The following is a 14964-nucleotide window of genomic DNA, read 5'->3' on the forward strand; positions in this document are numbered from 1 at the left end:
GGTGGCAGTACCCACTTCTCAATCAACCTTAAGACTCAAAAACCTAATACAAACAGGTATCATGATCCTGAAACGTTAGGTCTTATAATGGAGGTGGCAGTACCCACTTCTCAATCAACCTTAAGACTCAAAAACCTAATACAAACAGGTATCATGATCCTGAAACGTTAGGTCTTATAATGGATCATAGCTACGACATACAATATTCGGCGACATCCACTAAAATTGCAAAAGGTTAGCAAAGGTGGCAGTACCCACTTCTCAATCAACCTTAAGACTCAAAAACCTAATACAAACAGGTATCATGATCCTGAAACGTTAGGTCTTATAATGGATCATAGCTACGACATACAATATTCGGCGACATCCACTAAAATTGCAAAAGGTTAGCAAATAAGTAAGAAGTCACAATTACACTTTAAACATAAACATATAACATGGATATACACTGTATACGGTTGACAGAGCACTAACCAAATTATTCATTGAAGAACACGAATTCATCATAAAATAAACATTTTTATGTCTAGTTCTTTTTATACACACACTGGAAGAAGAAAAAAAAATCTGCCTCCTAATGCCAAAATGTTGCCAAAATATTATATCATCAATCTTCCATTGATCACGTATCAAAATCTATAATAAAGAAATCGAAAATCAAATCTAAGAGATCAACACTCACAAGATCCGACGCGCTCTGGATTTGAATCCAACGAACCGAGCCCAGAGTAGATGACTGCTGAGCCTAGACAACCAAATTCATCAAATAAATAAATAAATCATCGCATAAATCTCGGTATCATTTCACCTCAAAATTAAGAAGAAAAAAATCGGTTAACAAGGCGCTCGCTTACGAGGCGAGATCGGAGCTTCGAGAGCGCCGTAACACTACGAAAGAAGCTCATTGCACCAATTTAACCTAATCAATCGATCGAAATCTAGGGTTAGGGTTAGGTTTTCGGCGAGAGAAATCGAGAAAAACAATGAGAATGGAAACGCGGAGACGAACTGAAGAGAGGGGGAGAGAGTCAGAGAACAGCGCTGGACATAGGTAATTTCTCGAAGGGAAAATTTGCAAAACAGATCATTTTTATGAAATATATAGCGAAATAGATCATTTTGAAAAATAATTATCAAAATAGACCTCTTTTGAAAAAAAAAGGTCTATTTTGAAAAACAAGGTTCAGAAAACATACGGGACTACTAGTCCCGTATGTTTAGAGCCAACTAATCACGGATTAGTGACTCAGAAAACATACGAGACTACTAGTCCCGTATGTTTTCTGAGCTGTTTTGCAAAATAGACCTCTTTTTGGCCTGTTGGCCAAAAAGAGGTCTATTTTGCTAATTATTTTTCAAAATGGTCTATTTCGCTATATATTTCATAAAAACGGTCTATTTTGTAATTTTTCCCTTTCTCGAATGATTTATATTCATTTTTACTTATTTATTGCTAACACTAACTTCCGTAATTACCCCTCCCAAGTGTTAGCGTAAATAAAACGCATATTAGAGGCTTACGTGTCAAGAGAAAAAAGAGCTGGCGGCTGATGTGGTAAATAGAATAAAGGAGTAGGAGTAATTTAGGAAATGAGGCTTTCGTACATGCACACGTGCGGTATAGATGCTGGACTCGCGGTTTAAATGGGCCGGGCCGAACACCATCTAACATCGGGAGAAAGTCCAAATAAAATCAAGAGTTAGCAAATAATAATCAGATGGGGGACAATATTAGGGGTGTCCAAAAAACCCGGAGCCCGGGCCCGGCCCGGTCGTGCCCGGGCCCGGGCCCGGCCCGGTCGTGCCCGGGCCCGGGCCCGGCCCGGGCTCGGAAACCCGGGCAAAACCCGGGTCCGGGCCCAGGTCGCCGTTGGCGAGCCACGTCCGGGCCCGGCCCGGGCCCGGAACAGTGCCGAAAAAAGGCACTGTGGCTTCGAATGGCCGGGCCGGGCCGGCCCGGCCCGGCCATAACGGTCACAAGCGTGACCGTTGCCAGGGCAAAGGCCGAGGTCTGATGTATGGAATTTTTTTGAGAAGATAGACGTCACCAAGGATGAACACGGTAGGATCATCTCTCAGAATGCGAAATGTGCGTTGTGCGGCCAGATATTCAAAGCTCATCATAAGAGCGGCACCAACCATCTCAAACGGCATATTGAAAAACACAACAAAGGCCAAAATCTACAAGGTGATATCCGGCAGTCTATGCTTTCCCAATCATCCTCTTCAGGTACCCTCGGCAGTTGGAATTATGACGCTGCCCGAGCCCGGAAATGCGTAATCAGGTTTATTGTTCTTAAAAACCTTCCTTTTAAATTAGTAGAAGATGATGAATTTGAAGATTTATTTAGAGATGGTTTTTATCCTGCATTTACAAAATTTTCTCGTCAAACCTGTCAACGTGATATTTTAAAATATTATGTTGAGGAACAGGGAAAAATAATTTCTTATTTTAAAAATTTAAACTGTAAATTTTCTTTAACTTCTGATATTTGGTCATCTAGAGTGCAAATTGGTTATTTATGTATAACAGCACACTGGATTGATGAAAGTTGGAAAATGTTTAAAAGAGTTGTTTCTTTTATTGCAATTGAAGAGTCACACACTGGTATTAATGTTGCAAATTTAATTGTTGAAGAACTTGGACAACTAGAAATTGATCAAAGAATATTTACTATTTCACTAGATAATGCAAGTAATAATAATGTAGCTGTTGATTTTCTGAAAATAACTTTGTCATTGCCATGTCATGGTGAGCTTTTTCATGTTAGATGTATCTGTCATATTTTAAATTTAATTGTTCAAAGTGCATTTTCTGAAATTAAACCCATGATAGAAAAAGTTAGAACAGTTACTAATATGCATAATGCTTCTGAAATGAGAATTAAAAGATGGAAACAATGTTGTAAAAGAAAAAATTATAAGCCTAGACTAATTCCAAAAGATGTTGACCATAGGTGGAATTCCACCTATGCAATGTTATCTGTAGCAATAGAATATAAAGAAATTATAAATGATTTTATAAATTTTTATGCTTCTAGTTCTAGCTCTGGTAGTGCTTATGGAATAACTGAAGAGGAATGGACAGTTATATGTAAATTAAATGAGATGTTACAAGTTTTTTATGATGCTACTATGTTATTATCTGGTTGTTATTATCCAACTATTACTTTAGCTGCTTTACAAATTTTAAATATTCAAAAAAAAATTACAAAATATCGTATGGATGATATTTTTGGAAGTATAATTTTTGAAATTGAGAGTAAATTTAATAAGTATTTTAGGCCTATTCCTCATATTTTTGGTATTGGTGTTCTTATTGATCCATGCTTGAAGGAAATTGGCCTTCGAAGTTTGTTACAATCATTGTATGGTGGACAGATTATAGACTTAGATGATGGATCCACCCTTACTGCTACTACTCATTATTTAGCTATTAGAAATTATTTTCAAACCTTATATGATGAGTATGCAGCTAGATATGGTGTAGCTACACAACAGTCTTCAGCTTCGGCACCTTCAGCTTCGAGCACAGGTCGAGGTAAAAGTGTAAGTTTTGATAGGTATGCAATGGTAGCTGAACTAACTGGTGGATCTGGAACTTCATCAGGATTAGATGTTTCTGAAATAGATGAATATTTTTCTGCTTCTTTAGTTAGATGTCAAGGAAATGCTTTAGATATTTTGCAATGGTGGAAAGTATATGGATCAGTTTCATATCCTATACTTTCCACCATGGTTCGTGACTTACTATCAGTGCAGGTTTCGACTGTAGCCTCGGAATCCGCTTTCAGCACAGCAGGACGTTTGATCGACGACCACAGGACATGCTTAGATCCGTATACTGTACAAGCGGTGATGTGCTTACAGGATTGGTGGAGATACGAGAAGCGAACACAAGGCATCGAACGGATTGCTATGATTGAAGATAAATTTGAAGAGTTGGGACTAGCAGATAGATATAATGATTAGATAATATTCATAAAATTGTAATTTTGTTTTCTTAGCTTTAAATTTGAATTAAATTATTTCGAAAAAAGTTGCAAATGATAGTGATATGGGTGAGTAGGTGCCAACCTAGTTGGGATGTACTCATCTATTGTGATGCGACGAATTTCGAAATAAATTTATACTTGTAAAGGATTTGTAAAGGATTTACCGATTATTAATAAAGAAGTTATTTTTATCATTTTTTGTACTTGTAATTTATGTCATTTCATTTCAAGCTATTAATTAAATTTATGACATTTTTTATAATAATTTATGGTTTATGGTTTTGTTAAAATTTAAAAAAAAAATTCTAAAAAAAAATCAAACCGGGCCGGCCCGGTGTCCGGCCCGCTCAGGCCCGGGCCCGGGCCCGGGTCCGGGCTTGGGTTTTGCCCGGCCCGGGCCCGGTTTTCCGGGCCGGGCCGGGCCGGGCCGGCCCGGATGGACAGCCCTAGACAATATATCCCCTTTTTTTCTTTTTTTTCTTTTGGGAAAATTTTTGTCCGCATTTTTTGCAGCATGCATTCCCTAATGCTTGCTAATGGAAACCATTAAAAAAATATTGGCTAGCGAAAACTACAATATTGATGTGATAGGGTTATTTAGTTATATACCTCACAAACATTACATAATTGATAATTGTTTTGAAATTGAAATCTATAAGGTAGGTCCAATCCTATATATAAGATTCATATGTAGCCGTAAGAAGAATAAGAAACAGAAATTAAAAAAGGGGAACTAGATTTTGAGAACCTATCTCTCAGTATTGCTCCTCTTCGGTGACGGGTGGATTTTAGTTGGATGTTTTTTCTCTTAAGGAAGTTATTTTGTATTGATCTTGGGATAGATTATCGAAGAATTTTGGAAAGCGTTTCAGGTACTCTTCTAGATTTTACTCAATTTTGATTAATCTACATAATATGTAATTTCCGCTGCGTTGTATATTATGTTTTCAACAGTTGTAGCTTCAAGCACAGTAATAAATGTAATTTTTAATATTATCATGAGTTCAGATCATGTCATTATACAATTATTATGCTCTCGGTTAATTGTATCTTATTAAACATAATCCTATAAATACTTTATGAAAACTAAAGAAATTAATAAAATATTAATTGCCATAAAAAATAATTACAGTACAATAAAAGAAACTAAATTCTAATGCATAGAAATTAAATTGCTTCATACCAAAAATTAGGTTGGTGTTAGTCTTAATTCCAAAATGTAATGAATCAATTGATGAATTACTTTTTTTTTTGTGGATCCTTAATGGGGCTGTATGCGAATATTTCAGAATGGAATTAATAAATTTAGAAAATCTAAGAACATCCACATATGAAAATACCATAGCTAATGTTATTTGAAATCTAATAATCAAGAAATAAAGTGCATAGAGAAAGAAATTTAAAAATCATAAGCAAAATTTAGAAAAGGATCAATCATATCCGAATATTTTCTCTGATAAAAAACTTCGTCAATGAGTTTCCTTCGTGATCCTTCCTGATGCCTAAAATTTGGATTTGAGGAGATGATGGCAGAGAAGGTTTGGTGATGATGGGGATAATAATAATCATCTATTACAATTGATGAAACAAGATAGGGGGACGATGTTGTCAGAGCGAAATCGTAACCGATGGAATGGTTGCCAGAGTGAAGTCGTAACCGACGGAATGAAGAATAAAATGAACGAAGGTTTAGGGCTCATGATTTTCTAATTTCTGCGTAACGGGAAAAAAAGGGATAACTTTGTTATATTTATGATAGATGAAGGGTATTTTGGGGTAGGAAAAGTTTTTCTAGTACACCCTCTTTTAAAGGGAGAATGATGTTACAAGATGTCTTCATTAGTTTCTTTCTTTTTTTTCCTTTCATATTTCTCGAACATTCTAAAGCATAAAATCAGAATAAGATAGACACTCACATAATTAAATTAAAACCTTCTCTATTTTTCTTTTTCTTTTTTGTGTTAATTAGTTGCTCTAAGGGGTGTTTGGTTCAATTTCTACAAATTATAGGAAAAGTTTTCCATCAAAAATATGATTTCCCTGTATTTCTTTTTTAAAATTTATAGAAAAAGTTTTGAGAAGTCAAAAAAATACCAATTTTTTTGTTTTTTTACTTTGCTTGTTTGGTTCAAAATAAGAGAATTGCCCATAACTTTATAGAAAATAACAATATATTCTATAATATTTGTAAAAATTGAACCAAACACCCCTTAAATTTATAGAAAAGTGTCAACGTTATAGAAAAGTGTCAATGTGGTGTCAGATTTCTGAGTGATTTTCGTACATTTTGAGAGAAAATTAATTGATTTCTGTAAATTTTGGTACTTTTTTGTACTTTACAGAAAACATTTCTGTAATTATTTTTGAACCAAACACAGTTTACGAAAATCTACAGAAAATTTTAATTACAGAATTACCATTGTCAGACATTTTGAAAAAAAAAATCTATAAAATTATGCAACCAAAAACCCCCTAATTATATTATCCTCAAAAGAAAACTCCTTGAGAAAATTGTATTAAGAATGTTTGTTGATTTAATTACTAAAGAATATATAGTTCGGGATACAATTTCTACATAGAACTTTATAATAACATAACATAAATTAAATCATAATCGAATTATTACCATGTATTATAGAAAATAATTTGGATAATAAATTTAATGTTTTCGCACATGCATCCGCGCAGGTGGGGAAGTGTTATAAGAAATATTTTACACGTCACTAAGATGGAATATGAACTTACCATTTATTAATTCTCCCTTTTATATCCTTCATGCATTCGTGATGACCTGCATCATAACGTTCGCGGCAATATAAAGTAAGAATTAAATCACCAATTATTCATATATTAGCAACCAATTAACTGTAATCTAATTAGCAATTACCAACATTTCCAATTTCGCGTTACCCTTAATCTCTATATAAACCCCTGACCCTTCTTCAAAGATCCCACATCTCTCTCTCTCTCTCTCTCTCTAAAAATATTTCAAATTCAACAATATGAATACGTTCATGGTCCAAATGAGCATATTACTAGCTTTGTTAATCGCACCAACTTTGTCACACCATCATGCACACCCGCCCTCAAGGGGGGCCCAGCCGCCGGCCTACTCACCGGCGCCGGGTCCCAGCTTTATCAGTGGGCCTCCCTCGGTTTCTCCGTCCCCGTTGAGAGGAGCTCCGTCGCCTTCGCAGCCTCCGTCGCCTTCGCCGGCTCCGTCGCCTTCACCTACCGTGTCACCGTCGGGGGCTCCATTGCCGGTTTTTGATGGACCAGCCGGAGCTCGGAGCTCCGGCGACGGCGCCGCCGGCGGACGTTATTGGTGCTGGTTTAATGACAGTGTCTGGTTCTCTGGTTTTTGGAGTAGTTTTTGTTGCATCTCTTTTGTTGTTTTAGGATGTTTTAATTATGTTGGATTGATTGGTGGTCGTTTGGTTAAAACGTTATTTATGAATTTATAATGACTTTGGTTAGTTTATGAATTAAGTCGATCCTTTGGTTGTAGCTTGATTTTTTTTCCCCCTAAGATCTTTTGTTGCGCTTGTAATCTTCTTATATTACTAGCTTTGCAAATTCATATTTTATATATATGAAAAATATTTACCTGTAAAATATACGCGTTCGACATGCTTTTTTATGCGATGGATTGATTCGAAAGAAAACTTACCTTCTGTTGATTGCATAATCTCTTGTTGTTGGTCATGAATACAACTCATCTTCATTAATTTGGCTCATTTTCACATGGAATGGTAATATGATAATATGAATTTACCCTCTCTTTGTGGGTTGTGGGGGGATGCAATTAGCCCAGTTAATCTGTCGATTAACAGCTGTTGGTGATGATGATGACATTACGAACTTCTATAATTTAATACAATTAACCCTATAAATCTACAAAATTCTATATCAGTTACCAACCCCTTCTCTTTCCTTACTAGATGGTTGAACGCAAATATTCCCGTTTTGGAAGTATATTTGGGCCCATGGGCCTAGACACCCAATTGAAGCCCAATTTTATCTCACATGGACTCTCGTGTCATCGTAATTATGGGGAGATATTGGGAAGACTATATGATGGCTTGTATTAACAGGCTAAGTTGGTGGATTGTGGGTTCTCTAAGAACACTCCACACCGTGCGGGGCGTTCTGAGCCAGACATAGGTGGAGGAGGGGGTCAGTGATGATATTTCATTGCCCTCCTTAACCTATCAGCAACCCTCACCGTGTGGTGGGGAATTCTAATAGGATTTATGACACTCAAGTTGGTGTATCAAACTAAAACAAAACCCTCAAATCTGCATTAATCTAAGACTAAATAACTTTTATTGCATGAACAATCAAGTAAAAGAAAAATTATTGAATAGTTCCTGAGGTTTTGTATGGCTAAATTGTCCATTTGATCCCTGTACTAAGGCTCCATACTCAAATTGGTCCATTTACTTTCTTTTTTCTCAATGCGGCCCCCCTACGGCACTTGAGCTACAAACTAAGCCTCTTTTTTTTTAACTTCCATGAGAAATATAGTGTTAATTTTTCGTATATATGATGACATCACCCTCAAGGAGTCCTTGTACTTTTGGTTTATAGTTGAGGGTGGTTTTCTAAAAATCCTTTAATCTTTTTTTAGAAAAGAAATCCAGAGCGTAGTACTGTCCTTTGAAATTTTATTTAACGGAAAATTTAACATAAACTTAAAAAAGAAATAAGGTTACATCTCACAAAAAGGTATAAGGACTAAATTGAGAAAAAAGAAAGTGGAGGGACCAATTTGAATATAAGGCCCTAGTATAGGGACCAATTTGATCTTTCAGCCATTTTGTATTGAAGCATAATCTTTATCATCAGTGGAATTTGCTAACTGCAGTATAAGTTTTAAGCTAGTTTTTCACCACCACTAACAATTGTACGAGACATTTTGATGATCATATTGGTTTGAATTATTTTTTTTTTCATGATTTCAATATTAGCTTTCTCCTAAAATCATGTCTTTCTTTTTATGAAATCAATTTACAAGCCATCTTAGCATATGAAATCACTTTAGGCTGTGTTTGGGAACTTGGATTTAGGCCTGGATTTAAAATCCAGGGTATTTCAAATCCAAATATCTAGTTTGGATTCTGATTTAAGTCTAGATTTTAAATCAATTGATTTAACAAAGAGGAATTTGAAAGCCCAAAAGATCTGATTTCAAATTCCACCCAACCCCCTGTTATTTATCAAATCCAACCCGATCCTCTATTTCTCAAATCCAACCCGATCCTCTATTTCTTTTCCAGTCGCGATCGCCTCTCTCTCTCTCTGGTTTCGATCTCTCTCTCTCCCCCTACCCCCCCCTTGGGAAAGTTTTGAGAACTTTGTGTGCTAGTATGCTTAATTTTATATCATTGATTAAAAATTAAAAAAATAGTAACCAGCCGTAGTTACAACTTGAAATAATTAATTTCAGAAACGAGAGCATTCTAATTATCAGCAACCATGGTTTATTTCCAGTGACCACTTGCATGCATTTTGTTGAACCGCAAGTTTTAAGAACTTTACAATATTTAAGTGTATTTTTGAAAAACTTTAGGGTAGATAAGCACTGTCCAAGTATCTATGACATCTACTTGTAGAAAAACGGCATTTGTATGCATCTCGGAAGTGGTTTTCTAGTGAAGTTGAAGTAATCGAGAGTGTCATTTGCTGTGTGAAAGTCCACTTTCACCTATGTGTTGTAACTATTTATGGTAATGTCACTCACGACTACATATATTTTTCTGGTTCCTAAGTTTGGTCATGTGATAGTAAAGAAATGATTGTTCATAATGTATGATTGTTTACAATGAAATGAAGGTGATTTCACAAATTGTGCTGCTGTGTTATGCTTGGATTACAGATGCTATGCTTTCGGATTTCATTTGACATCGATATTTATCTCTTTTTAATTGAAGTAAAAGTCAAGCTTGTGAGTTAAAATAAGTAAGAAGCCATACATATCTTGTGGCGTGTATGAGGTCTCCCCCGACTACGGTATTCATGAATCTTAGCAGGCTAACCATTTTTTAGCATAATAAAACAACTGAGCCAGAGCCAAAGAGTAATGCCAATTATTTTCATACTACAAGACCCAGGCTCGGGATGCCATGATTCCATCATTCTAGTGCAAACTTTTACTAGATGATGCAAACTTTTGTATCATCTAAACTCTAATCTTTTGTTTCCTTGTGTTTGGGAATGTTGTTCATACAATGGGAAATTTGGACAGATTGCTCTTTATTAGAAGAGAATGGGCGAGGTTTAAGATATAACTCTCTCAGTCAACGCGGTTTATGAGATTTTTCCAATAGTTTATAGTGTTAAATAGAATTTAATCATGATTAAGTAACGAGCCTTTCTTCTTCTTATTCTTCGAATTCTCAACTAAAGCCACTGTAGTGAGTAGTATCTTATTGCACATAGTAAAGATTATGTTTTCTCTCTCTTTAAACTGCAGATTAGTTTTGTTGATGATCTTTCTTTGCCGTTTCTTTCTAAACCCTTGGTGGATTCTTAGCTAATTCAAGTAAGGAGTGCTTGTCTCATCTCAAAGGTACAATTTTTTCATTTTATTGAGAATTCTGTTCTTTTTATGATGCATTTCTAAAATGTATCTTTCATTAGGTTTGTGCCAGTCTATTTCTTTTCAAGTATAATTTCAACTCGCACATCTCCCTTGACACTATTGTTTTGTACAGTAACTTCACAAGACTAAATATGTAATAGATATGGCTGAGCTAAGTAGAAAGTGATGTTAATTTCTGTTACAGTTCTCTCATAAATTGACAGGTTTGGATATATATCATTCATAGGTGTGAAAGCAAGTCTTAACACTAGAATAAATAAAACGTCTTGAGGGTATGTACTTAGTCTGCAGTAGTATTTATGATTTATTTTAAGAAATCGATACCTACTAATTTTGGATACATTTATGTGGTTACTCTAGTGAGAAACCTTTTCGAAGTAATGCCTAGGATTATACCGAATGGTTGCATCTTTTAGAATACTTCTCACTGTATTTTCAGGTTGTATATTTGAGTTACATGAGAGATCAAAATTTGCAAAAATCATATAAAAAGGTTAGTATAGAAACTGATACACAAAACTTAATTAATATCTTCTAGAATAAGCAAAACCCTCATGCCAATGTGGATGCCCTTTCTTGTGTCTATTCACAGATAAATTAAACAAGTGATGGTGATTATGAAATTGAATAATATATAAACATGGAATATTATTATGTACACATTCTTTTATGTCGTTTTGTGTTTTATCATTATTTGAGTCAGCATATACAGTTTCAATTAAATTAAAAAAATAGTAACACCTCCAAGATGGAGACATGTATGAGTGTATTTTAGTTGGTGTATTCATACACAGCTCATTTAAATTTAATTTCCACATCACCAAGTATATTTTAATATTTTCCATAGAGGAACTTGGTTGAAATAAGTCCATTGAGACCATATTCTTTTCCTCAGTGGCATACACTATGCAGCGCAGGTGTTTGATGAAATCGGGTTAATTGAATTCAATGTCTGTGTCTGGTTTTATTTTGCTTATTTGATGTGATCAAAATTTCCATGAAATAAAACCCTATTCGACAAGTGTGTGTTTCCGACTTTTTCACTGTAGAATTCTGGTCTTGGAGCCCACGGTCTTCCTGTTTATTTAGCATTCTTCCTCTATTCTGATCAAATTAGTTAGTAATAGGATATCTGAACGGGATCGACGCATAATCTGATCGCTGTTGATTTACTGGATTCTGCTTTCCATAATCCTTGAATTCGTCACTGACACACTGTTGATTCACTGATACACTGCCAATTGTTGTATGATGCATTCGACTTGGTAGCAGTCAAGTCACATTTGGGAACAAATGGTCCAGTCTTATGCTTTCTAGGGGTTGTTTCTTTACTTGAAATAACCATCATTGTTTAGTAAAACCCCATTTTAGATTCTTTAATTTCTAGTGTAAATATTGATGATTTCTTGTTTATTATGAAGGGGGAATGGTCTTTTCCTATTACAGGCTCTTCCTTGTTTTAGGTGTTTCAAAAACTGAACTATTGTTTGATGTTACAATTTCAAGTAAAACACTTTGTAACTATATGTATATACTGGATGAATCACAATCTTTTAACTCCATGTTATTTGCGAGTGCAGGACCAGTAAGCATTTTATTTATTTCAGGACTATTTGCATTATTGCTAATTATCATATCTGATGGTCTAACAGTGAACCTAATTAATCCAGTAACTGATCCTTGGTTAATGTTGTTGTTGCTTATCTAACATTGTGCTTAGTATTTTAATTGGACAAGAGGATAATTAGAATGCTTGAATATATTGTCACGCTTTTTCTTCTCCGAACTTATCCTTGTTACTTGCTGTGTTGCCAGGTTTGCTGAAGCTTTAAGGTAATGAATCCGATATCAGGTGAACCGGGATGTCAGTTTGGGGAATGAAACAAAATTGGTATCAGAACGCTATGTGTAATAATTAAGATCTTATTTTTGCCAGCTAGCCTTCATTCTGTTTTGTTGATACTCTGAAGTCTGTTATTGCCATTATTCTGTTTTGTCTGATTCTGTTTGCTGGGTTATACTGTGCTTGCCCTTTAATATTCACGATGTAATTAATATATGTATTTTTGCCAGCTAGCCTTTCATTGCGGTGTCTGATTCTGTTTTGTTGATATTCATTTGATACTGGTTTGTGTTCTTCAATGAGCATGGAATAATCACGATGTAATTAATACATGTACGTGTTACTCGACTATTTTGTGATAATATATGGTAACAGACTAATAATGGCCATAAGCATCTGGTAATATATGGTGGCAGAGATCTGCATTTGATGTAAACAAGATGGGTTAAGAGAATAAATTTTTATTAATTTTAAATTCAAATTCATGTATAATAAAGTACCCAAACACTAGATTTTGAAATCAAAGATTTCAAATACTTTCATTTAATAAAGATATCCAAACAAAAGATTTTTTAAATCATGGATTTCAAATCCTAAATTTAAAATCCCTTGATTTTAAATCAACTTCCCAAATCCAAATCCAAGTTCCCAAACACAGCCTTACATTATTTTCACAACTACAAACAAACGATTAAAAATGGTGAAAGCTGACATTGGGACCCACTTTTTTACATTTTCCATCCTTTTACACGGTGAAAACATACAACCAAACATCTCCTTAAAAAAACTCTTGAGTTACGGTGGAGGCGTGGACCCTACTTTCTAGATTTTTAACTATATTAGAAATAGTGTATTATAAACTGTACAGCACAATGGTCACAGCTCTTTTGAAACTGTGCACGAGATACACGTCATGTTTTGTTCTGTCCTGTACGTGAAACTCCGATAACAGCAATAAAAGTGTAGCGTGTAAATATTTTTCGTTTCGAAAACGGAATTAATTTTAGAAAAATTCTTTAAGGACCCAAAATATGGGACCAATATAAGGGACAAGTGAGGTGTCCCCATCCTATTGGATAATGAGTTGGCATCATTAATGATGGCCAACTCATTATCCAATAAGAGGGGGACACCTCATTTGTCCCATCTATTGGTCCTATATTTTGGGTCCCTGTAGCAAAGCTCTTAATTTTATTAATGTGTAAATCGCTCCGGTTTCCATAAACTGCACGCTTTGTCGAATCTTCTTTGTTATGGTGGGGACTTGGGTTTGGACTCGCGAAACGAGTCGGTCAGATTAAAGCGGCCACTCTTAGTAACGCGTGCGCTCTCTCCCTCTCTCTCTCTAAATTAATTAAGTTAAATAAAAATGGCTGCTGATAGTTTTAGATTAGCATAGTTTTAGATTAGCGAGCCACAGACAGATTCTCTGAATGTCTGAACTCACCCACGTGATGCTGAGTCAGACTTCCCCCTGTGTTCCTCGCTCACAGATTAATCGGATTGGTGTGTTAAAACTTTTGAATATCCTTTTTATCCCTCTTAAATTTGATAATTCCAATTATATATATCTACTTATATGCGATAGCATACATACATGTCACGATTTCATTAGAATTCTTAATAATTTCTCATTAATGCACACCTCTTCCATTAGAATTTTTAATAATTTCCCATTTACGCACGCCTCTTTACTCATCCATTATCTTCATTAATCATCTTTAGTATCCTCATGACTAATCATGCATATAATTCTCCATCTCTTTAAATTCTTATATCATAACCTTCCTTTTCTTTTCTATAAACATCTCATCAAACTACATGTCAATATTTAGGGGGTTCAAACAACCTTAATTAATCTTTTACATGTGAAATGCAGTCAATGAGGAAGAGGGGACTCATGATACCATCCTTTATTTCTAAGATAGAAATATGTTACGCGTGCAAGTTGTTGACATTTTTTGGATATATTATATTGTTTTATTTTTTTTATGCTAATATCACGTGGACTAATATTAATACATGTGGTTAAAAAGCAGTGTCCCTTGTCTTACAATTCCATACATCTAATATGTTATAATTAAACCTATCCACCTATCTCTCCCTCTCAGCTACCACAGTTTTGAGTTTTTAGGAGAATTTTTGTTATGTGTTTTTTATGTATCTCATACTAATATACATTACATGTGGTTAAAAAGCAGTGACCCTTCTCTTACAATTCCATGCATCTAATATGTTGCAATTAAACCTCTCCTCCTATCTCTCTCTCTCTCACCTACCATAGTTTTAAGTTTTTAAGAGAATTTTTGTTATGCATTTTTTTATGTATCTCATACTAATACCCATTTTCTTTTATGATGGAGGGTTGTAATTGCCAACGATTATTGTGATAATGTGATAGTAATTTGGGGAAAATTTTATCCAAGCTTCTGATTTGTACTCAATTTACTATTTACTTGTCTAAATGTTGATATTTACAAATTTTCTCTCTCTTACGTGAATAGTTTGAATAAACATGACAC

The 14964-nt window shown here is 34.9% G+C and overlaps 1 protein-coding gene and 1 long non-coding RNA gene across 3 annotated transcripts in view; one reads left to right on the plus strand and one right to left on the minus strand.

Annotated features, from left to right (window-relative positions):
- Positions 1-1071, minus strand: part of LOC109829885 (citrate synthase 4, mitochondrial) — a 26297-nt gene extending 25226 nt beyond the window's left edge. Inside the window, exons 1-3 of one of the 2 annotated variants that reach the window (XM_020396965.1) lie at positions 1010-1071; positions 855-919; positions 683-745 (exon numbers count right to left, since the gene is read on the minus strand). In XM_020396965.1, the coding sequence (XP_020252554.1) occupies positions 683-745; positions 855-905 (114 nt within the window). In that variant the 5' untranslated portion in view covers positions 906-919; positions 1010-1071. Of the gene's footprint in view, positions 1-682; positions 746-854; positions 920-1009 lie in introns of those variants that run through there. The other variant, XM_020396964.1, reaches the window with a different exon arrangement.
- On the plus strand, positions 9365-12704 carry LOC109829886. Its single transcript, XR_002244150.1, has 2 exons — positions 9365-10566; positions 12415-12704. It is a non-coding gene; the product is annotated as an uncharacterized LOC109829886 (long non-coding RNA).

The sequence above is a fragment of the Asparagus officinalis genome, chromosome 2 (genome assembly GCF_001876935.1).
Source record: "Asparagus officinalis chromosome 2, Aspof.V1, whole genome shotgun sequence".
NCBI classification, from domain to species: domain Eukaryota; kingdom Viridiplantae; phylum Streptophyta; class Magnoliopsida; order Asparagales; family Asparagaceae; genus Asparagus; species Asparagus officinalis.